The following is a 27,614-nucleotide window of genomic DNA, read 5'->3' on the forward strand; positions in this document are numbered from 1 at the left end:
ATATGAAAAAAAAATATAAAAGATAAAATTAACTGAAAGAAAAAAATGTAAAAAAAACAACCGCAAACAAAAAGAAATATAAAATAAAAATTTTAAAAAAATTGATAAAATAAAAGTGAAAAAAGTAAAAAAAAAAAAAAAAAAAAAAAAAAAAAGGCCATTATAGGCCATAATGACATTAAAAAAAAAAAGTCGTTATGGGTCATAGTGACATAATGTCGCTATGGCCCAGAGCGACATAATGTCGCTATGGCCCAGAGCGACATAATGTCGCTATGGCCCATAGCGACCTCCTTTTTTTTTTTTTACTCTTTTCACATTTATTCTATCAAAGTTTTTTAAATTTTTATTTAATACTTTTTTTTTTGCGTTTGTTTTTACATTTTTTCCTTTAGTTAATTTTATCTTTTATATTTTTTTTATTTTTTATTTTCTATATGTTTTTTTCTCCATATTTATTTTATCATCTTTTTAAATATTTTTATTTTAACATTCATTTTTTTGTTTTTTCATTTTTTTTTATATTATTTCCCTTCAGTTATTTTTTCCTTTTATATTTTTCATTTTTTTTCTTTTCCACATATATTTTTATAGTTTTTTTTACTAATTTACAAATTTTTTACTTTTTTCTTTTTTCTTTTGTTTATCTTCTATGACTCAACTTTTTTATAATTTTTTTTTGTGTTTTCTTTTTTTTTTCCTTCGGTTAATTTTATCTTTTATATATTTTCTTTTTTTTTTCTTTTCCAGATGTATTTTAATTTTTTCTTTTTACTGTTTTTTAAATAAATTATATGTATTTTTTATGGACTACTAGAGTCACTAGAGCCCATAGCGACTTTGTGTCGCTATGGCCCGCAGCGAACTCGTTTTTTATTTATTTATTATTTTTATTACTTTTCTCCACATTTATTTTATCGTTTTTTTAAATCCAGTTTTTAATAATTTTTTCTTTATAAAAATGCCATTTTTTATTTAATTTTTTTATTTAAATTTTTCCTCAAATATACTATTAATTTATTTTTTGTACACTGAACTATTTTGGGTTATTTTTAAAAAATCTTGTTTTCACATTTATTCTATCAAAGTTTTTTAAATTTTTATTTAATACTTTTTTTTTTGCGTTTGTTTTTACATTTTTTCCTTTAGTTAATTTTATCTTTTATATTTTTTTTATTTTTTATTTTCTATATGTTTTTTCTCCATATTTATTTTATCATCTTTTTAAATATTTTTATTTTAACATTCATTTTTTTGTTTTTGCATTTTTTTTTATATTATTTCCCTTCAGTTATTTTTTCCTTTTATATTTTTCATTTTTTTTCTTTTCCACATATATTTTTATAGTTTTTTGTACTAATTTACAAATTTTTTACTTTTTTCTTTTTTCTTTTGTTTATCTTCTATGACTCAACTTTTTTATAATTTTTTTTTGTGTTTTCTTTTTTTTTTCCTTCGGTTAATTTTATCTTTTATATATTTTCTTTTTTTTTTCTTTTCCAGATGTATTTTAATTTTTTCTTTTTACTGTTTTTTAAATAAATTATATGTATTTTTTATGGACTACTAGAGTCACTAGAGCCCATAGCGACTTTGTGTCGCTATGGCCCGCAGCGAACTCGTTTTTTATTTATTTATTATTTTTATTACTTTTCTCCACATTTATTTTATCGTTTTTTTAAATCCAGTTTTTAATAATTTTTTCTTTATAAAAATGCCATTTTTTATTTAATTTTTTTATTTAAATTTTTCCTCAAATATACTATTAATTTATTTTTTGTACACTGAACTATTTTGGGTTATTTTTAAAAAATCTTGTTTTTTGTAAAAAAAATTAAAATATTTTTAAAGATCAAGTTTTAAAATAAATATATTTTAAAATATTTTTTTCCTATGAAAAAAGATTTATTATTTATAAAATTTCGCCATTTTAAATGGTGAAGGAGCCGATAGCGACACTAGTAAAATCGCTACAGCAGATAGCGACTTCTACGTGGCTAAATTCAAGTCGTTCTCAGCTACAATAAAAAATTACACGTGGCACTAGTTGTAACGACCCGCCTGGCCGCCACACACAACTCAACACCACAAATCCACACAGAAAGAACATACATATATCCAAATAAAGTATATACAATATGTCTAATCTCGGGCCTGAAAATATCAGAGTACAAATACAGCCCAAAGTAGCCAAACTAGTGGCCAAAAACAATAAAACATCAAAAGAATAACTCCATCTGCCAGCTACAGATCTGCCTCTTGACACCAACCTAACCCTGCTCTGCTCCCATACAACGTATGATCATCGCAGTCCAAACCACATGGAAACAACAAAGGGTAAGCTAGGAAAAAGAATCAGCATATAAACATATAATTACAATAATTATAGTCAGTTATATTTAACAACATATCATCTAATTCAGTAACATCAGCATATAAGATATCACAGTATACATCATTCAGCAATAACAGCAGTAAACACACAATGTGTCATCACGCATATCAGCTCGGAGATCTCCTACAACAGCTCAGCCTTACAGCCTACAACAGCTCAGCCTTACGACCTACAACAATTTATATCAGCATGTAGCACAGCACAACAATTCAACATATATCAACATACAGCACAGCTAAATAATAAGCAACACAACTTAAACAGCTCACAGCACAGCAATATTATAATTCAGCATTTACAGCTCAGCTCAGCATATAACAACATCCATCAGCAATTTCAGCATAATTCAACACATATCAGCATACAACATCCCATAAGTAACCATCACACCTTTGCGCACTCATGGTCGTGCCCGGCGTGGCACAACTAGAGGGCACCAGGGACCAGCGCGCCTGACGCAAGAGTACTCGCGCTCGGCGTAGTCCAACCAGAGAGCCCAAGGCTCAAGCGCGCCTGGCGCAAAATCAATTGCACCCAGCGCACACCCAGGCAAAGACTTTGAGGAGTCTCACGCGCCCAGAATGCCCAAACCTGCGCCCAACGCGGGGAAGGTAGAGACCTCCAAGGTCTCACGCCCAGCGCAATACCAATTGCGCCCAGCGCCTCCCTAGCAGAGACTCTCAAGGAGTCCCCACACCCAGCGCGACACGGTCGCGCCAGGCGCGGCACCAGAAAATCCCCACAACATAAAACATACTGATATTGCGTCCGGCGCAGTCCAAGCCACGTCCGACGTGGGCCATCCAGAGGCTCACACTCTCAAGCTCGCCCGACGCACACACCTTTGCGCCCGGTGGCTTGCCCAAATGGAGCCCTCTGGTGGTCACGCGCCAAAGGCGAAGAACTGCGCTCGGCGTGATACCCAGCAGCAACTCACCAAGTTCAAAAATTTCACCAAAACCTGCACAAAATCAACTTCCCAAGTACATGCAAACCAACCAAAATGCCACATTTTCATCAAAGAGTTCAAAAATACGATCTTTTCACACATGCAATCATCAAACATGAAAAACCCAAATTTTCTTCCAAAACCCCGAAAAACCGAAAACCCCAAATTTCTTCAATCTCAACCAAAATCATCAAACATCAAACAACTAATGAGTTCCTAGAACTCATTTACAGACAAAATCAGCAAAACCTAGCTTCCCTTACCTCGGTACGAAGAATCCGAGCTCTGGGAATAAGAAAATGGAGAAGAAGGAGGAGAAGAGCTTGAACAACGAAGGAGGAGAATTGAAAGCCCCAAACACTTAGCTAGCAATCCGAACCTACTCTCCACCACCACCTTGAGACAACAAGAATTTGAGGAAAAGAACAAAGAGAGTGAGTAGGGAATGAGAGAGTGAAGAGAAAGAGGGTTGAGAGTTGAGAGGGAGGGAAAATGAGGGACGGGTCTCACACTAGTGTCGCTATGGCCAATAGCGACACTGTAGTAAACTGCCCCAAAGGCGTAAATAGTTTCAAAAAGAGCCTCATTTACGTAATTAGTTTTAAAAACTACCCTACAATGGTCAATTAGCCTTGTTTTTGCTTTGAATTTAATGAGATTGTTGATGTTTTGAGATTAATTTTGATGTATGATTGCATATAATGGTGACTTTCATGATTATGGTATGAATGGAAATCTGTTTTGAAGTTATCTCTTTTGGGGGTTAGGTTTTAAGTGAAGGAATTGTGTGTTTGGTATGATTTGAGTAATTAATTATTAGTTGTTAACTTATAAGTGTTCTACGAGAGAATTAAAAGTATTATATTGTTTGAATTCAAGTCATAAGTGTTGAGAGTGGAAGGTTTGAGGAACCTTAGATCATGTTTCTACAAAGTGTACATTCCACAATCACACTAGGTGAAACTTCGTGACACCCAACATGATGAGCACAAAGAGACCTTGTCCTTTAGGTGTTGGATGTGAATATTGTCTAATCAAGCACCATTTGACACTAACTCTAAGTAACTCTCTTGCTAGGTGTGGCCTTAGCCTTATCAGGAGAAACAATTTAAGAGAGGTTTTAACCTCTCAACATTGGGCATCGGAGACACCATGTGGGACACAAGTGCCATATGGAGGTCCTTGGCCTTTTATTGCTAGGTGTAAGGAATACCTCGCCATGTGAAAATTTGAAAACTTTTGAGTGATCTTATGTTCCTAACCTTGGGTATAGTTTGAAAAACTTGTGTGAATATTTAAGGAAGAGAAAAGTATAAGTGGGAGTTGTGATGCTTGTGTAGTTAGAGAGAGAGGTGACGAGAAAGATGATTATTAAGATAAAAGAGATCATTGTGTTTAAGATATATGCATATATGTGATGAAACATTGATATGTTATATAAGATAAGTGTGAGCAATGACTTAGTATTGTGAAATCCAAGTCATACTAATCATTTGTGAACATCTAAACATAGAGGTCTAGTACACGAAAGTGTAGGCTTGCATAACAACATGATAAAGTGAAATAATGTGATGGGCACACCATGCATTTTTTGTGAGATATGCTTGGGGTCCATGCATTCATGCATAACTTGTTTAGATGTGGATTACGACTCTATATGGGAGGGTTTCCATGGTCTTCTACCTTAGCCCCAGGGTTGTTATAGCGTGGAACCTCTAACATGGAATGGGAGGTAACCTTGGTCAATTGTGATACCCCAACTAGTTCCTAATAGATTTTGTTCTAGTGAGGGTGGACCACATGTTAGGTGCCTCTTTTTGTGGTAACAATTTTTCTTGTCTATGTACCCCTATATTGTTTCATGAATATGCACCTTGTCAAAGTGAATGGTACCACATGCATATAGTATTAATAACATGATTCATGTTTTTATTATGATATGAAAGTGGAGTTTTATGCCTTGCAACATGTTGTATATGAGCTTGAGTATTATTGCTTGAGTTTAGATACAATCTATGTTATTTTTATGTGTCAATACATTTGTGAGATGTATTCTCATTCCTCTTTGTATGTTGTTTATCTTATTTGGGTTGAACGGGATTTTTAGGAGTTGATCAACTAGATGAGTTTGAGCTTGTGGGAGAAAATCTTAGGCTTTAGTTTTTTGTTTTAAAGAGACTATTCTAATTAGTGTGGCATAAGGGTTAAGATGGCTTCTTTTATAATGTTTTATTTTTAAAAATACCCTTTTGAGATCTTGTAAATGTAGTTTATCTTCCTTTATAGAACTTATTGTATTATTAAAATAATAATTTTATTCAATCAACTAAGTGATATGGATCATTTTACCTTGTATGTGATTTTTATTTATAACTTAAAACTCATTTTATTATTATATTTTTTAAAAATCCTTTTGGGATGGAGAGGTGTCATATTTAGTGGTATCAGAGATTGGTTGGTTCATCTAACCTATGTGTTATGCATGTTTTCCATGTTTGTATATGCGCTACGAATTGAGCGTCTTTTATAAGTTGCTTGTTTAGTGTTGTTGGTCTATTTACTTTTCTATGAATTAGAAGAGTAATGGTGGGTAGGAACAATTGCACTAGTTGATGCACTACAAGCCTTAGCACAAGTGATAAGGAATAGGAATGAAGCTAAGACCAATTGGTTAGAAAGGTACTAAAGGAACAATCTACCTAACTTCAAGGGGGGATTTGATTTTGATGGAGTTATGGAGTGGGTTAGAGAGTTGGAGAAAATTTTTCAGCCTATGGAGTGCCTTAATGTTCATAAGGTGTCTCTTGGCATCTTCATGTTGTTTGAAGATGTTGGTTATTGGTGGGAGAACACCTTACAGTGGATGATGGATCGTGGTACTTTTGTGAACTAGGAGAACTTCAAGAAGGCTTTCCTAGAGAAGTATTTTTCTCAAGACATTAAGAACTAAAAGAAATGGAGTTTTTGGAGTTACAATAAGGCACATGTAGCACACTATAAGAGTGAGGGACCAATGAAGGATCAGAGAAGGTATGGTTCCTAAAGTAGAAGCAAGCAATACTCAATGCCTATGAGTTAGTCTAGTGTCCATTAGGGGAGCCAACAATGTGTAATGAATTAGACTTGCATAGAGGGAGTGTTGGATCTATTTTGACATTTGTAGTGAGGTGTTCTAAGTTTGGTTGTTTGGTCCACAAGGCATTTTCTTGCCCAATTCAAGAAGTGACATGATTTAACAATCAAGGGAAGGGACATATTGCAAGCGATTGATGCAATCTAAAGAAGGAGTTGGCAAGTGCTAGAAAGAGTGGTGACCAAGCCTGTAGACTGAGGGTTACAAGGAGTCTTTGCTTTGAGTGGTGTTGAAGCCTCATAGTCGAATGACTTGATATGAGGTATATGTCTCATTAGTAGAGTCCTTTTGGTTGTCTATTGTATGATTCTGATGTGAAGCATTCTTTCACATTGATAGCATATAATTAATACATATTTCAGTACATTACTTTAGGCTTATTTGACATTTAGAAAGTATCTTAAATTGATGAATTGGTTGACATTTATTTTAATTAGTAGATTATTTTGTTTTCAATTCTAAATTAATAGTTAATTTTTGTAATTTCTGTCTACTTTGAGATGCTATCTTGTGCAGACCATATCTGGATCTCCCAAACTCAAAATCAAACATTCTTAGTGTCCTTGAAAATCTAAGGCAAAGCTCTTCAACTTCTATGTTGAGAGTTTCACCCAGTTCATACATTTAAGGGTCCAAAAATATGCCTCAAATTATACGTCTACACTTAATTTTGGGTTTACTTTTGGAATTTATTGTATTAATAGTCCAATCTTGTTAATTACTTCATCAGTGGGTTGAGCCTTATAAATATTCTGATTAGACCCAATATATTATTCTATTAATAGGTGTTGTGATACTTGTTATGTACATTTTCTCTCATATCATATTTTAGAGTTATTTCATGTACAAATTTTTCTAAATTCTCTCAATCTCTCAATTTTTCTCATTACATTTTCTAAAAGAATGAATTGCAAAAACTTGACGGAGATGCTAGCTCGTGAGATTGCGATTGTGTTTCATGTTTTTATAAAATTCAACAGATCTAGATTTAGATTTATATTTTAATTATGTTTGTGTTAATTTAAGTTTGATTGATTTTGGATTATATTTTGAACCATGAAAATTTTCCCATAAGTATTGAAATCTTGAATCAATGCAATTTTTGTTTAATTTTCCTGTTTGCATTTTCAATATTCGTTATTGTTTCATTGTCCAAAATCCACATTCTAACATTATGTGATCAATTTAGATCATATTGATTTGTGTCTTCAAGAAGAATGATCTTGATTGTTCCCTATATTACAAATCTCGTAATTTTTTTATAATGATTCGACAATGCTATCACACATCACATGTTTGTATGTCTAAACCGAAATTGACTCTTTCTGCTCTTAAGTTGGAATTTGTAGTGGAAACACGAACTAGTGGGTTAGTTTCTACTTTTGATGTTTGTTTGAAGTGTCCTTTGCAAATTACTAATAGAAATTTTGTAGTTGACTTGATTTGCTTGCCTCTTAATCAACTAGATGTTATTTTGGGTATGAATTAGTTATCTTCAAACAATGTCCTACTAAACTATTATAATGAAATTGTTGTAAGCTTGAAAATCCATAAGAAAAACTATCCTACACTTGATCTTGAGTAAGCAGCCATAGTCTTTGAATTAAAGTTACCTTTATGATTCTAAATTTAAGATTTTTAGTGATCATAAAAGCCTTAAGTATTTGTTTGACTAGAAGGGATTAAACATGAGACAAAGGAGATGGTTAAATTTCTTAAGGATTATGATTTTAAGCTTAGTTATCACTCAAGTAAAGCCAATATATATAGCGGTTGATACCTTAAGTAGGAAGTCATTACACCTGTCGACATTGATGATTAGGAAGAAGGATTCGATAATAGAGTTTTGAGATATGAGCTCAACCTTTGGGATTACCCCTAATAGTGTGAGATTAGGGATGTTAAGAGTGACTAGCTAGTGACCTGTTAATTAAGATTAGAAATGGTCATAAGATTGATTAGTTCTTGGTGGCTAGAGTAAAGTTATGGGATAAGAAAAAATGGCGAGTTCAACATAGGGACTTGTGGAGAAAAGAAAGATACTAGAAGGAAAGTTAAATAGTTTCAATAAACAAACTTAACATTTTTTGAAATAGTGAAGTAGCATCAAAAATCTTAAAAGTGCAAACAAAGAGTTAAGAGCAACGAACACACACTATTTTTATATTGGTTCGTTTCAACCACCAAGACTATGTCTAGTTCTTGATCAACCTGATCAAGTTCCACTATCTTTTACAAAGATACAAGTATTCTTTCACATGTCACTTATGACTCAACCTAAGTATTCTTTGACTTTCCTCTTCAAGCAACTATCCAAGTGTTCTTTGAACAATGAAGTCTCTCCAAACTTCAACAACCAAGTACTCTTTAGAATAAAGCCTCTTCAGGCTTCAACAACCAAGTCCTCTTTACAATAAAGTCTATCCAACTTCAAATAATAACACAAAGTTAAAGTTAGAAAATCACTTATTGTTTCATCTTACTATCAAGACGTGATACAACCGAATTAAGTATAGAGCTTTTTACAGAAAGAATGAATATGTTTTTACAATTATTGGTTTTGTACTTTATTTCTAAGTCTTCAAGCTTTTTTATAGGTACTTCATAAAGATAATCGTTGCAAATCCTTGAGCATCTCTCATAGGCTTGTTTCATTTATCTTTGTCTTCCTTCCTTGTAAAGAGAAATGTCCATTGATGCATTAATGTGAGTATTAAATGTGTTTCATCAAATTGTCATTCTTATATGATCAAAGAGGCTACTTATAACCTTTATGATACCAAACAGAAGGAATTATTTTGTGTGTTAGTTAGAAGTGACTTTTTATGAGACTTCACATGCTTTGAAGGATTTGCTTGTCCTTTCTTTGATGCAAAACATGTCTTCATTCCTTTTTGAAGTGCAAGTATTGAAGAAGCATTTTATTCCTTTCGATCTATTGAGAAATAACATATACAAATATGATTTCATTATCAAGCAACATAAATGATATATATTAAATGAATTTTTCTTATAGACAAAGTGGTTTGTTTAAGATATTACACATCATTATAACCAATCGTCTATTTTAATTTGTCTTGTAGTATAATCTGAAAACTCTTATTTGAAAACTATCTAAGTTTTTTAACATTAAAATTGATACCTTGAGTGATTCAAAATCCTCTTTTGATCTAGCAATATCCCATTTTTTATGGTAACAAATACATTTTTTTCTAGAAGAGAAAATTTTATGCACATCAGATCTAGTCAATTTCAATTATTAGACGAATAATCAACATTCAAGATAATTTTTTATTAGAGAAACCATGTTCATTCAAAGTAGGTTCTCATGACATGTTTAACCAGGTTATTTATCATTTCAATAGAGTCATTGAAACAATAGAGCCTATATATCAAAGCATATATATGTTTAGTCAGACTATATATCAAAGCATGATAGCAGAGCATGTAATGTATAAATATCAAAGCATATAAGGAGCATTTAGAGTAAAAGAGAAAAATCTTTAAATAAACTCCCCTTTAGATAATAAAGCAATTAAGTTTGTAGTTTTGAAAACAAAATTTCCAAAAATTCAAGGTCTGTTTTACTCTCCCTTTTAATATCAACAAAAGTTGGGGTCAAGGCAAAAGTTGAACAGAGCAACACTAGTCAAGTGAGGATTCATTGTCAAAGCTAACTTCAATGTGGAGTTTGCTATGCAACTTCTAGTATTTACAATCAGAGCAACATTGATAATAAATTGACTATTGAAGAGCTAAGACTAGTGTGTTAACTATAGACTTCAGCTCTAAGACTATCTTTAAAGGGACCTTTGCATATAAAGATGGCAACACTTGTGCTTCCTACTAAGGTAAAGGATATGGTATAACAATAGGGGTATAGGCAATGTGTGTATAGATAAAACAAATATTTACAAGTAAATGAACAATAAAATGAAAACAAAAAAGAAATGGATAAACAGAATGACAATGTGGTTGGTAGAAAGTGTTGCAAGCAAATGGTTTGGTGGCTAAAGGGATAGGATATTGTAGAACATTCCAACCCATGGTGATGATAGGGTAATCTTTGTTGATGCCAGATGTTTCAAACTGGCAAGCTTTGGCATAATGCAGATAACTTCTACCCTTGACATATCTAGTGGGGTGTTCTTCCCTTTGTAGACGGAACATTACACAAACTTGAGTTTTAAATTAGCTTGGAAAAATTGAGTCCAATGTTGAATCTGGCATGGTCATTGGGGTGTGTCAATCATAAATGGAAGGTTTTTAGATGTACCTTCATAGCCTAGTTCCATGGCAACCCGAGTGTAGCAAACGTCTTCATGCTCAAACCTTAGTTGTTTGATGAGCTTCATGGTTTGATCATCTAGACGATGTGGATCGTACAGATCAAGGTGTTTCACCTCAAGCACTTCTTTAGTGTAAGGATAAAATGCAATCTTATGTCCTTCTTAGTGATAGAGATGCAGGTACTCCTCTATATTCAAGTAAGACGATCTCTGTGGAGCATCAAGAATGAAGTTGGGGCTATCCTCCCAATTTGAGAACTCTTCCATCAACTGCTTTAAGTCTTCAAAAGCAAAACTCATGTTTTTATGGCTTCACTTGGTGGAATGATCCAAGCATATTCCTCTGGATGTCTTGAGTTTGGTTCCACCAATGAGGTAACCATATTCTGAAGTTCAACTTTAATTGCATTAGAGTCAACAGAGGTTTATGAAATGTCACTAGTTGTCCCTACATATGTTCTAGTAGTCTCTTTAATAGGCACTAAGACTTCTCTAGTACCTGCTCTTGATTCCTCAAACAAAATAACAGGTTCAGCAATTAGTGCTAATGGAACACTTTGGACTTGCAAGGGTACTAAAGGTGCTTCAACAATCTTGTCTGCAACATCAGACACTCTTGTCTGTGTTGGACGAAGATTCTAAGAAAGAGGTGAGGATGGATACTTGGCTAATAAATACTTCTTGGTGAGTGGATTATGAACTTCCCTCGCTATCTTAGGATGGTTCTTGTCGTACATCACCTTGGAGAATGCCTTAGGCAAGGAGACAATGTGGTGTCCTTCCATTAGCAATTCTCCCAACATCTGCTCTAGTTCCAAATTACCTTGTTGTGTTGCAACTTTAGTAGATGATGCTTGAAGGGCTTCTTGAATCATTTTGTCTTGCTCAACTGCCAACTCAACTTCTTTTTACTTCTATTTCTACTCTTTTTGCAGAGAGAGATGTTTTGAATGCTTCAAACTTTGATCCTCCTAGAGATTCATCTTAGGCTTAGGTAACCCATGCACAAGACAACGCTTCTTGAACTTTGGTGAATGAGATGGAGTAGGTTGAAGGTGAGAGGGACACAAAAAGATGGTTTGGTCGCTCTGAGCAAATTTTGCTAGCTTATAACGGTCTTCTATGTAGTTTGTAGCTAAAGTTCCCGTTTGAGATTTGTAACTTCCAAATTATTTGTCTTTGTGTTATATCTCGACAAAGAAAAACATTAAAAATACTTAATATTTAAACAATTAAATCTTAAAATTGAAATTACATCTTAACTAATTGTTTTATGGTCAAAAACAAGATTTATGAGTATAAAGTATATTAATAATTGCCTAAATTGAATAAAATATGTATGCATGATTGGCAATTATCAGGAGACAAATTGCCTTGTGAGAAAAATTACTTAAGGACAAAATTCACCAAAAAATGAATGTGCGAGGACAAAAAGTATAATTAAATCTCTATCAAACATGTCGCATCATTAAGTTTATTCATGTTAGACATGTCAAGTCAGTATTCCATTAGTATTTTGATAGGTAATTAATATAACAAATCGCCAAAATCTAAAAGCTTGAAGGCACAATTCATAAGAAAAGAAACTTGGGGCCAAAATTCATCAAAAAGTTAAACCATAGGATAACAAAGTACAATTAAGTCATATTCTTATTAACACAAAAAATAATATTAAATAAATATAATATCATAGCTTCATTACACAAATTAAAATAAAATGTAATTTATAAGTTCTTAATACCGGTACAAAAATAGTTTATAACATTCAAGTTATTAAATCGATTGTTCACAACTGATTTAATAAATGACGGGATGATATTCTTAAAATTATGACAACACTTTTAAAATTAATTACATCACAACTAATTAAATAGAATATATTTTGAGTGGATTAAATGTTTAGCAGATTTAAAATATATATCAACACAGTGACATTTTTAAAATTATTCCAATATTTTTAAAATTGGTTGAGTTACAACCAATTTTAAATATATTTTACTAAGAGTTAATCATCCCTACATTGTCAGTGTAAACTTTTTTACACTAGCAACCAATCATATCTTTTAAAGTTACTTATTTTATTATTATTTCATTAAATAAGCAACTGACATGTCACTATTAAAAGATATGATTGGTTACCAGTGAAAAAATTTTACACTAACAGTGTATAGGTGATTATCTCTTTTACTAAATCGGTTGAAAAATAATTGCTTCTAGAGTGTTTTATTTTGTCTTCATTCTCTCCCCCTTTGTCTCACTCTCACACAACATAAGTTTTCATTTTGAAATAACACAGTCTGGTGCATTTCAGCTTGTGGAAGGCTCGGTAGTTAGGGTGATACTGATGTTGTTCTTGGGGGCTGTGGTTATTGTTGCTTCATTTGGATTGAAATGGCTTAATAATATTCAAGCTAATTGTTACCCAACAAGTGATCTCATAATGTCAATAACAAGTCTTACTGTTTGTGCTGCCATGGTTGTCGAATATCATTCATGAATCCGAATGGGTGGGAGTTACTTTGATTGAGGGGTGTTCTACAACTTATTTTATAGACTAAAATAATGGATTTTAAATCTTTTTTTTTCTACTAGTAAAGCATTCAATGTATATGTAATAGTTTAAACTAACTATTGTAACGACCCGACTAGTCTCTACACAGAGCACAACGCACCAGAATCACCACACAGAAAGGAATAAGTGTATACATATAGTGTCTAGAATATATATATATATACATGGTCCAAGTCTGGATAGAGTTAAAGTGCACAAAATACATCAATAGCTACTACACCAAGTAGCTAAAAACAACAAAACACCCAAGAGGATCAACTCTATCTGCCAGCTGCAAACTTACCACCAGCCACCAACCTATCCCTACTCTGCTCCCATACAATGTATGATCATCACAGTCCAAACACAATGAAAACAACAAAGGGTAAGCTAGTGAAAGAAATCAACATACATATATAACAATATGAATGGTAAACAGCTACAGCTATCAGCACATCAACCAGCTTATACTACATCACAGCATTCAGCAATATCAGCACCGCAAAGCGGTAATATCAGCACTGCAAAGCAGCAATAACAGCACCACTCTAATGGCCATAACAGCACCGCTTACCGGCAATAACAGCACTGACTTAGCAGCTATAACAGCACCGACTTAGCAGCTATAACATCATACGGCACAGCTTAACAGCACAACACAGCACAGCTAAACAACTTTCAACACAACAATAATTTAATTCATCATTAATAACCATCCATAACAGCCCAGCTCATCACGGCAATATACATCTATTACAGCTTAACATCATTATTCAGCATTATCATCTAATCAGCACATCATATTCATCAATTACAGCTTAGTTCGGCACAAACAATATCTATCCACAACTTCAGCATAATTCAACAACTATCAGCATATAATTCTACATCACCATACGCGCCCGGCGCACTCATGGTCACCCCCGGCGTGGCACAACCAAAGAGCACCAGGGGCCAGCGCGCCCGACACAAGAGTTCTCGCGCCCGGCGTGCCCAGCCAGAGAGCCCAAGGCTCACCCGCGCCTGGCGCAATACCAATTGCGCCCAGCGTAACCCCAGGCAGAGACTCTGAGGAGTCTCATGTGCCCAGCGTGCCCTAACTCGCGCCCAGCGCGGGGAAGGTAGAGACCTCCCAAGGTCTCTCACCCAACGCAATTCAAATTGCGCCCAGCGTCCCCATGGCAGAGACTCTCAAGGAGTCCCCACGCTCAGCGCGACAAAGGTCGCGCCCGGCGCCATGCCAGAAACCCAAAATCATGTCACCTACTAGTATCGCGCCCGACGCAGTCCAAGCCGCGCTCGACGTGGGCCATCCAGAGGCTCTCATCCTCAAACACGCCCGACGCACACATCTTTGCGCCCGGCGAGCTTTCCTAAATGGAGCCTCCAGGTGGTCACGCGCCTGGCGCGAAGAACGGTGCCCAATGCGAAGCTCAACAACAACTCACCAAGTTCGAAAATCTCTTCAAAAATATGCAAAAACGGCCAGGAAATCCACATGCAAACAATCCAAAAGTTCTCATTTTCATCAAACATCAATAAAAACACCTCATTTTCAACATGCAACCTCAAATCCAAGAAAATCCAAATTTCTTCAAAAACCCCAAAACTCCATTTTCACCTCAACAGCTCATCAATCAACATAACTCAGCCACACCATGAGTTTAGGAACTCGTTTTCAACCCAAACAGCTAAAGACCGAGCTTCCCTTCCCTCAGTGCGAAGAATCCAAGCTCCGAGAAGAGAAGAACGGAAGAGAAGAAGAGGAAGAGAACTCCGCACACGGCTAGCTTCGAATGGCTTCAAAGTTGCGAGGAAGGGCCTCCAAGATCACTCACAGCTTCAGCTAGAGGGAAAGGAATTTAAACAAGGTTAAGGGCTTGAGAGGAAAGAAAGATCAACTACAAGGGTGCAAAAGAGAGTGCAAGTGAGAGTGAGTGAGAATATGGAGTCGGGGAGAGAAAAGGAAAAATGGGTCTCACAACCTCCCCAACAATAAGAGTTTTTGTCCCCGTAAACAGACTTACTTGGGAAAAGAAACGGATACCGCACACTGCACTGCTGCTCCACCTCTCAAGTAGCCTCACCAGTAGCTGCATCCCACAACACCTTTACCAGAGCAATGGACTTGCCCCTCAACTCCTTCAGCTTATGATCAACCACAACTACCGGCAACTTCTCAAATGTCAGGTTCTCTTTCACTTGCACATCATCCAGCTCCACCACATGACCAGGGTCATGAACATACTTCCTCAACTGGATACATGAAATACATCGTGTAGGTTTGAAAGAGACGGTGGCAAAGCCAACCGATAAGCAACCGGACCCACACGCTATATGATCTGATAGGGACCGACAAACCTCGGTGTCAACTTCCTTGCCTTCAACGCTCTACCCACACCAGAAGTCGGGGTCACCTTCAGAAACACATGTTCCCCCTCAGCAAACTCTAAAGGCTTGCGCCTTTTATCAGCATAAGATTTCTGCCTACTCTAAGCAGTCTTCATCCTCCCCTGAATCATCTTCACCTTCTCAGTAGTCTATAGGATCAGCTCCGGTCCCACAACCACTGACTCACCATCTTGATACTAGGACAGAGGAGTCCTACATCTCCTGCCATACAAGGCTTCAAACGGCGTCATCCCAATACTAGCATGAAAGCTATTATTGTACGTGAACTCAACCAATGGTAGGACATCCTCCTAGCTTCCCAAGTGGTCTAACACACAAGCCCTTAGGAAATCCTCCAAAGACTGGATTGTCCTCTCTGACTGACCATCCGTTTGCAGATGATAAGCACAACTCAGCTTCAGCTTCGTGCCTAAGGCTTGGTGTAGACTCTACCAAAATCTAGAAGTGAACCTCGGATCTCTGTCTGAAATAATACTGGAAGGCACCCGTGCAACCGTACTATTTCTCTCACATACAACTGCGTTAGCTTCACCAAGGACCACTTGATGTTGACAGGCAAGAAATGTACACACTTGGTCAACCGATCAGCAATCACCCAGATAGCATCACTATTCTTAGCCGACCTAGGCAACCCGACGATGAAGTCCATAGTGATACTATCCCACTTCCATTCCGGAATCTCCATCTGCTGCATCAACCCACTCGGCTTCTGATGCTCAACCTTTGCCTTCTGACAGGTCAAACAGGCCGCCACATATTCACCTATCTCCCTTTTCATACCAGACTACCAGAAAGTCTTCTTAAGGTCTTGGTACATCTTAGTCATACCAGGATGTATGCTAAGTCTGCTCTTGTGGCCTTCCTCTAACACAGCTCTCCTCAACTCAGCATCCTGAGGTAGGCAAATTCTGCCTTTGAACCTCAAGATTCCATCTTCACCCAGCTCAAAACCAACAGCCTTCTCGGTACCCAACAAACCAAGAAGCTACACCAGCTCCACATCTTGCAACTGCTTAAGTTCAACCTGCCTCAAGAATTCACTAGTTATGGTAATCATCCCACAACTAATGTGATTCTGAGCTAGCTCCACACAGAGGTTTAGATCTCTAAACTCCTCAACCAGGTCCATCTCTCTCACCATCAAACTAGACATGTGGATGGATTTCCTACTTAGCGCATCTGTCACAACATTGGCCTTACTAGGATGATACATCAACTGGAAATCATAATCCTTCAGAAATTACATCCACCGTCTTTGCCTCATGTTCAGCTCTTTCTGATCAAACCGATACTTCAGACTCTTATGATCACTGAAGACGCTGAATCGAGCACCATACAAATAATTTCTCTATATCTTCAAGGCAAACACCACAGCTGCTAACTCCAAGTCGTGAGTGGGATAATTCCTCTCATGATTCTTCAGTTGCCTTGAAGCATATGCCACTACTTTCTTGTTTTGCATCAGCACGCACCCTAGACCCTGGTGAGAAACATCGCAGTACACATCAAATGATTCACCAGAGTCCAGTAACACTAGCACAGGAGAAGTAGTCAACCTCCTCTTCAACTCATCAACCTCCGCTCACAGGCATCTGTCCAAATGAACAGATGTTCCTTCCTCGCCAACTGGGTTAAAGGCGCCACTATCTTGGAGAATCCCTCAATCAACCTCCTATAGTAACCCGCCAAACCCACAAAACTCCGAATAACAGTGACAGTTCTTGGACGCTCCCACTGCAATACCGACTCCACCTTAGTCGGATCAACAGCAATCCCCTCAATTGAGATCACGTGGCCCAAGAACTTCACCTCATCCAACCAAAACTCACATTTTGAAAGTTTAGCGTACAGCTGCTTCGCTTTCAAAATCTCCAGCACTAACCTCAAGTGCTCACCATGCTCCTCCGGGGTTCTTGAACAAATTAGGATGTCATCAATAAATACCACCACAAATTTATCCAAGAACGGCCGGAAAATTTTGTTCATGTAATCCATGAACACTACAGGGGCGTTGGTCACACCAAACAGCATCACAACATACTCATAGTGACCATACCTAGTCCTGAAAGCAGTCTTCGGTATGTCACCCTCCTTCACCCTGATCTGGTGATATCCTAACCTCAAGTCAATCTTCGAGAAAACAGATGCTCCCCTCAGTTGATCCATTAAGTCATCTATCCGGGGAAGTGGATATTTGTTCTTAATGGTCAACTTGTTCAACTGCCAGTAATCAACACACAGTCGACTACCTCCATCCTTCTTCTTTACCAACAACACAGGAGCACCCCACGGCGATACACTCGGCCGCACCAACTGCTTCTCTAGCAGGTCCTCCAACTGACCATTCAGTTCAACCAACTCAGCAGGAGCCATCCTATAAGGAGCCACCGACACTGGCCCCGCACCTGGAACCAAGTCAATGCTAAACTCCATCTCCCTAACAAGAGGTAATCCCGGCACCTCATCAGGGAACACCTCAACAAAGTCCCTCACCACATCAATATCAGTTATAACTCTCTCAGTCTCCACACTCATGGCAGCAAGCAGAAGATAGCACTCTGCTCCATCTCTCAGTAATGATTCAGCTTGGCCAGCTGAAATCAACAGCTCTTCCTCCTTCTGAGGAAAAATCAGTATCCTATTGGCACAATCTATAAGGATGCGATTGGCAGACAACCAATCCATCCCTAAGATTATGTCAATGTCAACCAAAGGCAAACAAATCAAGTTCACCTTATACCTTCTCTCATTCACAACAATCGGACAACCAGCACATAACTCAAAAGCAACTACCAAAGTAGAAGCGGGTGTCGATACTAGTAATCACAACCCCAAATCACATACAGGCACACCCAGCATAGCAACACAAGCATAAGATATAAAGGAATGTGAAGCACCAGAGTCGAAAAGAATCATCACATCCTTACCAGCAACTCTACCCTTCCCCTTCACAAGATCTGAGGAAGTAGAAGCTTCAGCCCCAGTCAAAGCGAATACTCTACCAGCTGTAGTGGGTCTGTCACCCCTCTGAGCATCACCTCTCTAGGCACCACCCCTCTGAGCATCACCCCTCTCTGATTTGTTCCTAGCAGGGCAGTTGGTCGACTCATGACCCATATGATGGCATTTGAAACACCGGCTCTCTGTGTGTGGACAATCCTTGACAAAGTAGGGCCCAGCACACCTGTAACATCTGAGAGTGGCACCTCCACCCTGTCTCCCTCCCCTAGCAGAATTAGAAGGTTGCATAATGACAGAACCCCCTTGTTGGGGTTGGGGCCTATCATACGGCTTCCTCTGATTTCCTCCTTTCTTGGACCCAACTGGCCTCTCAACAGTCTTCACCACACGGTTGCCACCTTTCAACCGCTCAACAACCTTCGCCTTCTCCACTAAGGCCGGAAACTCAGTGATGGCCATAGGCACCACCACCCTTTTCAGCTCATGCTTTAGACCTTCAGCAAATTTCTTGCATTTCCAGACCTCAAAAATACCTTGCGAATAAAAATGAGTCAGGTGCTCGAATCTCATCGCATACTCAGATACAGACAGTCCACCTTGGTGCAACCGCATAAACTCAGCCTCCTTGGCGTGTCTCACGCTCTCGGGGAAATACTTATCCAAGAACATCCTCCTGAAGCACTCCCAATCAACACCCACTCCTCTAGCGGTCAGCATATGGTGAGTAACCCTCCACCAATGCTCAACCTCCCCAACCAGCATGTACACAGCATATGCCAGCCTCTTCTCTTGAGAACATCCCAGCACTACAAAGATCTTCTCCAACTCACAAATCCAGTGGTCAGCTACCTCTAGATTTGCATCTCCCCTGAACTGCGGAGGATGGCATTTCCGGAACTCAGCTAGATCCCAGCTCTCATGTGACCTCGTGGGCCTTACTGCACCAGCTGCAGCTCTATCAGCATCCATCCGAGCAAAATAGGCATTTTGTTGTTGCATAGCCATAGTCATCATCTCCATGGCATGGGCTATCTGCTCATTGGTTCTCGTCATTGTCTACAAAAGTAACAACATCTTCAGTATACAATAACTAAACCAAACAACAATCAACAACACAAAAAACAACAAGAAATCATCACAGCACAGAGTTCAGCACAAAAAAATCCTAAAGGAACCACCCCCAAAGAGCGTCCACTAGACTCGAACTGCTTTGATACCACTAAAGTGTAACGACCCGACTGGTTTCTACACACAACACAGTGCACCAAAAACACCACACAGAAAGGAACAAGTGTATACATATAGTGTCTAGAATATATATATATATATATATATATATATATATACACATGGTCCAAGTCTGGATAGAGTTAAAGTGCATAAAATACATTAATAGCTACTACACCAAGTAGCTAAAAACAACAAAACACCCAAGAGGATCAACTCTATCTGCCAGCTGCAGACTTACCACCAGCCACCAACCTATCCCTGCTCTGCTCCTATACAATGTATGATCATCACAGTCCAAACACAATGGAAACAACAAAGGGTAAGCTAGTGAAAGAAATCAACATACATATATAACAATATGAATGGTAAACAGCTACAGCTATCAGCACATCAACCAGCTTATACTACATCACAACATTCAGCAATATCAGCACCGCAAAGCGGCAATATCAGCACTGCAAAGCAGCAATAATAGCACCACTCTAGTAGCCATAATAGCACCGCTTAGCGGCTATAACAACACCGACTTAGCGGCTATAACATCATACGGCACAGCTTAACAGCACAACACAGCACAGCTAAACAACTTTCAACACAGCAATAATTTAATTCAGCATTAATAATCATCCATAACAGCCCAGCTCAGCACGGCAATATACATCTATTACAGCTTAACATCATTATTCAGCATTATCATCTAATCAGCACAGCATATTCATCAATTACAGCTTAGTTTGGCACAAACAATATCTATCCACAACTTCAGCATAATTCAACAACTATCAGCATATAATTCTACATCATCCTACGCGCCCAGCGCACTCATGGTGACGCCCGGCGTGGCACAACCAGAGAGCACCAGGGGCCAGCACGCCCGGTGCAGAGTTCTCGCGCCCGGCGTAACCCAGCCAGAGAGCCCAACGCTCACCCGCGCTTTGGGCAATACTAATTGCGCCCAGTGCAACCCCAGGCAGAGACTCTGAGGAGTCTCATGCGCCTAGCATGCCCTAACCTGCGCCCAGCGCGGGGAAGGCAGAGACCTCCCAAGGTCTCGCGCTTAGCGCAATTCAAATTGCGCCCAGCGTCCCCATGGCAGAGACTCCCAAGGAGTCCTCACGCTCAGCGCGACAAAGGTCGCGCCCGGCGCCATGCCAAAAACCCAAAATCTTGTCACTTACTGGTATCGTGCCCGGCGCAGTCCAAGCCGCGCTCGGCGTGGGCCATCCAGAGGCTCTCATCCTCAAACACACCTGACGCATACATCTTTGCGCCCGGCGAGCTTACCTAAATGGAGCCTCCAGGTGATCACGTGCCTGGCGCGAAGAAAGGTGCCCAACGCGAAGCTCAGCAGCAACTCACCAAGTTCGAAAATCTCTTCAAAAATCTGCAAAAACGGCTAGGAAATCCACATGCAAACCATCCAAAAGTTCTCATTTTCATCAAACATCAATAAAAACACCTCATTTTCAACAAGCAACCTCAAATCCAAGAAAACCCAAATTTCTTCAAAAACCCCGAAAACCCCAAAACTCCATTTTCACCACAATAGCTCATCAATCAACATAACTCAGCCACACCATGAGTTTAGGAACTCGTTTTCAACCCAAACAACTAAAGACCTAGCTTCCCTTACCTCGGTGCGAAGAATCCGAGCTCCGGGAAGAGAAGAACGGAAGAGACGAAGAGGAAGAGAACTCCGCACACGGCTAGCTCCGAACGGCTTCAAAGTTGCGAGGAAGGGCCTCCAAGATCACTCACGGCTTCAGCTAGAGAGAAAGGAATTTGAACAAGGTTAAGGGCTTGAGAGGAAAGAAAGATCAACTACAAGGGTGCAAAAGAGAGTGCAAGTGAGAGTGAGTGAGAATATGGAGTCGGGGAGAGAAAAGGAAAAAGGGGGTCTCACAACTATAATATAATATTTAAATTTAAACATTAATAAAATATAATAATATATTAATAATAACAAGTTTACATTTAAAATAAAAAATATTAAGTTAATATAATGTAAATTATAAAAAAAATTGATATTAAAATTTTTAAATTAATTTAATTGATTAAAATATATTTTAATAAGAAAAATATTAATAATAATTGATAAAATGATTAATTCTAATTTCTATATTTTATTTAATAGTATTTTTATTTTTGTTAAGAAATACTTTAAATTAAATATAAAAATAAAATATTATTTTAAAATGAAATTGATTCAAACAATTTTTGCCACCAATTTTGAGTTGATTAAACTGGTTTTAATCGATTTAAAAATATTTCAAGTTCTATTAACTTTCGAACCAATAATCAAATTGATTTTTGATTGAACAATACAATTTTACCATATATTAATTAAGAAACTAAATTAATTAATAATATATTTTAAAAACTAATTTTCTACTTTATTAATTATAAAGACCAATTTAATCAAATTTTTTTCACAGTGCACACTTTACTTTTTTACCCCTATCCTCATTCGATAACCCTATTATCATATATTTAAAAAAAAAAAATGTCACTACTGATCCATTGTGATAATGTGGCAATGAATATGAGTTGTGTGATAGGAAATGACAAGTGTCACCTTTATATGCAATCAAAGTGAAGTTTTTGTGGGGCCACGAATATTTAGGGTTTGACCTTCTCAGCTTCTCTAAAATCCAGAGTTGGATGCGTTGCACGCACGTATGGTTTGGGACCATCACTCTCCTTCCACATCCATCGTAAATGAACATGAAAGGGACACTCCCACGTATTTTCCATTTTTTATTTAACAACACTTTACTTCATACTTTTTTTAACCATCTATAACCAATATTATATTTTGTTCACATGTATTTTTCTTCAAATACTATTTGAGACATATGTATATAATGTGAATACTTCTCGATAAATTACATCTTTCTTAACTTTTTCATGTAATTACGCTATAATAAAATTTGTTATTAAAGACAATTATTTAATAATAATAATTTAATTACCATCATATATAAAAATATTAATGGCTAATATATAATAGTCACTAAAAATACATTTATATTACACTAAAATTTACAATTAGTGATAATTATTTATTAGAAAAAACTTAAGTCCCACGTCGATTAGAGATAAGATAATTAAATAATATATAAGTGAGTAATAACTATCACCTTACAGGTTCATTTTATAGGGTTGACTCCTAATTTACTATTCTAAATTGGTATCAAATCACCCATTATTATCAAATTCAATAGTGTTATAAAACAATTAAAGAGCAACTTTCACCTTATAAATCTCACGTTTCTTAATAGACAAAACAATTAAAAAAATAAATTAAAAAATATATAAATAAAAGACAACTCTCATCTTACAAATCCCACATCGAGTAGAGATAAAAAAAGTATATAAGTTGTGAATTTAGAAAAGGAAATTATAAGAATAAATTATTTAAAGTAAATGAGACAATTGAAAAAAATAACTTTTAATAGCCTTTAAAATGACTACTAGAATTGCCACTAAAAAAAATAAGTTTTTCCGATAATTTAGTAGATCTTTACCAGCATTTTATATAAATTTCGGTAATAGTATTAGCGACACTGAATACACCAGCCTTTATTTAAATGCTGGTAAAAAAATAATGATTATTTATATGGCCGCTAAATAATAAATTAATTGCCACAAAAAATTAATTTTGGTGTAGTGTTATATTGTGTAAATTCAAGAATGTTAAAATAATATATATAACAGAAAAAAAAATATTATATATGATTTTATTAAATCTCAATAAGTATGAGTTTTTTCTTACGCGTATATGAACCCACTTGTCTTGATTATTTTGTATTTTGTCCTATATGTAAGGCATATTTTATAAATTTTTTTACTCTTTGTATAAGTTTTTTTTTAAATTATTTATTGAATTAATTAATTTTAACTAAAATATCCATAATTATGTTACAATAAATATTACACATCTATAAGATAAATTCATCTACTCTATTAAGAAGATCGGAGAACATAACACGAACACATTAATTAATTTTCTCCTAAAAAAAACATATTAATTAATTAAATAAAAATAGTTAGATGACGAATCTTTATAATTTTAAAGATAATTTTAGGAAAATAATAGAAATTGTTAATAAACTTAATGCTACTGAATAAAATAACTCTTTTATTTTAATAAATATGAATTAGTTAACATTTTTCAACTTATTAAAATAAAAAGAGTATTGCAATTATCGTAACTACACCAAAAAGGAATTACATTTTTGATACTCTTGACTATTGAGATAGCTAAAATAATCAATCACACTACTTGTTTGGCTCTAGTTGCAGTTGTCTCGACATTCCCATCTATTGATATAGTTAAAATAGATAGTCATTATGTGTAATCGACCCAATTATAGCTACACTACATGATTAATTAGCGTTGTTTGGGATATCGAGATAGACAATGATTGTGTATAATCGACCCAATTATGATCATCTCAACACTCATGATAGTCAAGAGTGCCAAGATGACCGAGACACTTGTTCCCCTGAACCATCATAACATGGATTACATAATTAATTAAGGGAATAAAGGTTGAAAGGTTAATCCATTATTAACAATCGTATTAGCTAATTGGTAATTAAAAACTAATTCTAACAAATCTAAATTCATTATGACCAATATAAATAGTTAAAACAAATATAAATAAAATCATTATTCATTTATTACTAACTTAGATATTTGTGTCAGACTTAACTTAAGTGTCAAAGAGTCTTTTATTTTACCTCATCCTTCGAAGTCGTTAGCCAATAAGAAATTCAAAGACCCCAATATCAAAGATTTATCAATGTACTCTTAAAAAAATACAATAATTATACACTACATATGACTAAAGAAATTAAAGCACCATTAATTTTACCTTAATTTTAACATAATTAGATAAGGGAACATTTATGACCACTCTAGGATTAATTTTTTATTCATGTTTAAATAATTTATATTAAAATGTTTTTCTAAAATTTATTAACCAAATTAATTATTTTAAGAAGTATAATATTTAATTAAATAAGAATAATAGTAAAAGTAAATAAGTTATGCACCATAAATAACACTTTTACTAGCATTTCATTACAAATTATTATACATATTAAGTTTGTTAATTTTGACAATAACTATATAAAAGTCACAAAATCTTTTTAATACAAAATTAATTTATTTTCAAAATTTCTCTATTAAAAAATAATAATAAAATATTTTTTAATTTGTTTTTAAATTTGAATCTAAATAGATTCACACTTACCCTAATAATAGAAATTATTTGATGATGTAATTTTTTTTACACTACCAATATATAAAATTTAAACTTTGAAATAATACTAATAGATTAGAGTAATAACAAACATCCCATAACAAGGAAAATTCTTCTCTTGGTTAACTTTTGCCAATTTTGTTTTACTTATATTTCATTCCATAATGCTTTTATCAGGATATGGCTGCCCAAAATATCAACAAAGTTATATTATTTTATAAGCATACCAACTCATTCCCACTATTGATTAATTAATAAGAAATTGTTTTAATTTAACTAATAATTTTAAATATACAACCATGGTAAATATTCGAAAGAAAGAAGGATTTTATCATTTATAACAATTCAATTTCTTCCAATTAAATTGTTTTCGATAGAAAATACTTATCATATTATGATAATAATAATAATAATTGAAGCATACAACCAGTTTGAGTAAAATAAAAATCAAACTCCTTTAAAATAATCATTAAATTAAGAGAATAAGAGATGGGAGAGGGTCATTACTTGTGACCAAAGGATATTGGCAACAACCTTAGAGAAAATGGCCAATAAATGAGTACCAAAACACTTCAACGGGAGAAAAGAAAAAATCAAACAGAAGAAACAAAAAAACACCACAAAAGAAGAGAAAGAAACTAGGGTCGGCTATAAGGAAACACTCCCAATTCCACCATTCAATGATGTATCTATATATCTATATATTTCATAAGTAATATTAAAGAAAACAGATTTTATAATTAAAAAATATAATGGCGACTTTGTATAACTAATTTAGCTGCATTCATTATTTAATAATATATAATAAAATTGAATATTTAAATATTTTTAATGATGAGATGGAGATTTAATTAATTCATCCTATAAACTCAAACCGATATACATGATACATATATAGATAGATAATTGTCGATAGAATATTAAATATATATGAAAACATTCTTTTAGTAACAATAAATTTAGAATAAGTAAAATACGATCAATCTTGTGCAAGTCTATAAATTAAAAAAGAATACAAAAGATAAGAAAAATTGAATTTCATTCTAATTTGAAAACATTTATTGAACAATACATGAGATAATACAAAACTTTAAGTGATAAATAACATATCATTATATTAGTGTAAAAAATCTTTAAAAAAATGAAAAAAGATGAATATAAATATCTTATATATAGTTGATTTTACGATAAAATTCAAAGACTTGTGATCAAACTAATTAAAGTTTGAAAATTTCAAAAAGTTATCAAATTTTCATATGTTATTTTTATATGGATAATTTTTTAATTTAAATAAAAATATCAATAACTTAGATTTAACAGAAAAAATAATACACTTTTTTAATAACTAATATTAGAATACTAATAATTAAAATTCTAGATGAAAAAAGGAATTTTAATATATAAAATTAATATTTGAAAATTCGAAATATTATATAATAAATAAATCTCTATATAAAATATATTTGTAATAATTACTGCAGTAATATGAAATTATTTTAAAATAAAAACATATAAACATAATACCATGGCAATACCTGCTAACACATGTATATAGTTTACTCTATCCATGCATATATTTTTTCTTAAATAATTTAATGCACATGTACACTAATGGTATATGTTATATAATACCATGCCAACACCTACTGGCTCACATGTTTCCCAACGTAACAAAAAAATCGGCACTGATCAAAAGTTTACTATAAAAATATGAAATCAATTAATGATTACTAGCTATTATATAAAGAAGAACTATAATTACTCGACCAGCACACATATTCCCCTTATATATATACTAATTAATTCTACCCTTTATCTACATGTAATCATGGTTTCAGCTACCTCCATTACTTCTAAACAAATTAAATCAAATTTCCATTGTTACATCTTATATATTGGCTATCCAAAACCATTGATAGAAAAAGAAAATAATTAAAGGGGTCATGTGTAAATTTACTCAAAAACCTCATATATATCCAAATGAAAAACAATAATTAAGGTTCCTTTTTTGGTACCATTATTATGTTATGTTATGTTATGGCACATTATTTTTAGCGTCTTGGTAGGTTAATTCGTGCATAGGTTTTAAGAGAAAGAGAAGTTAATTATCCCTATCCTAAAATTAGGGTATACGTAGGACATGCAAGTTATAAAGGATCTATCTTGTTCTATTCCTCTAGAGTACCCAAAAGTTACTACAACTACAACTCTACAAATCTTTAGAAGCTGCTTATAATTAAATATTAAACCTGCATATTAATTATTATTATTATGAAGATAAATTATTGGTATCGCAGAAAATGAACATAATGTTTTTATACCTAGTCAAAAAATTCAATCCTTTACAATGAAAATAAAACCTATTATTGACCATCAATATATAATATACAATAATAATATCCCGTAACCTATGCTAATTATATA

At 34.9% G+C, this 27,614-nt stretch overlaps 1 protein-coding gene across 1 annotated transcript; it reads right to left on the bottom strand.

Annotated features, from left to right (window-relative positions):
• Positions 1-16,714: 16,714 nt before the first annotated feature.
• On the bottom strand, positions 16,715-19,689 carry LOC145950544 (uncharacterized). The gene is made up of 7 exons (XM_083061637.1): positions 19,224-19,689; positions 18,780-19,121; positions 18,470-18,545; positions 18,172-18,367; positions 17,316-17,463; positions 17,157-17,209; positions 16,715-16,753 (listed from the first exon to the last, which is right to left on the bottom strand). The coding sequence occupies exons 1-7, from the start codon at positions 19,687-19,689 to the stop codon at positions 16,715-16,717; spliced, it is 1,320 nt and encodes a 439-aa protein (XP_082917763.1).
• Between the last annotated feature and the right edge of the window lie 7,925 nt (positions 19,690-27,614).

Source organism: Cajanus cajan, chromosome 8, assembly GCF_000230855.2.
Source record: "Cajanus cajan strain Asha chromosome 8, NIPB_CcT2T_4, whole genome shotgun sequence".
NCBI classification, from domain to species: domain Eukaryota; kingdom Viridiplantae; phylum Streptophyta; class Magnoliopsida; order Fabales; family Fabaceae; genus Cajanus; species Cajanus cajan.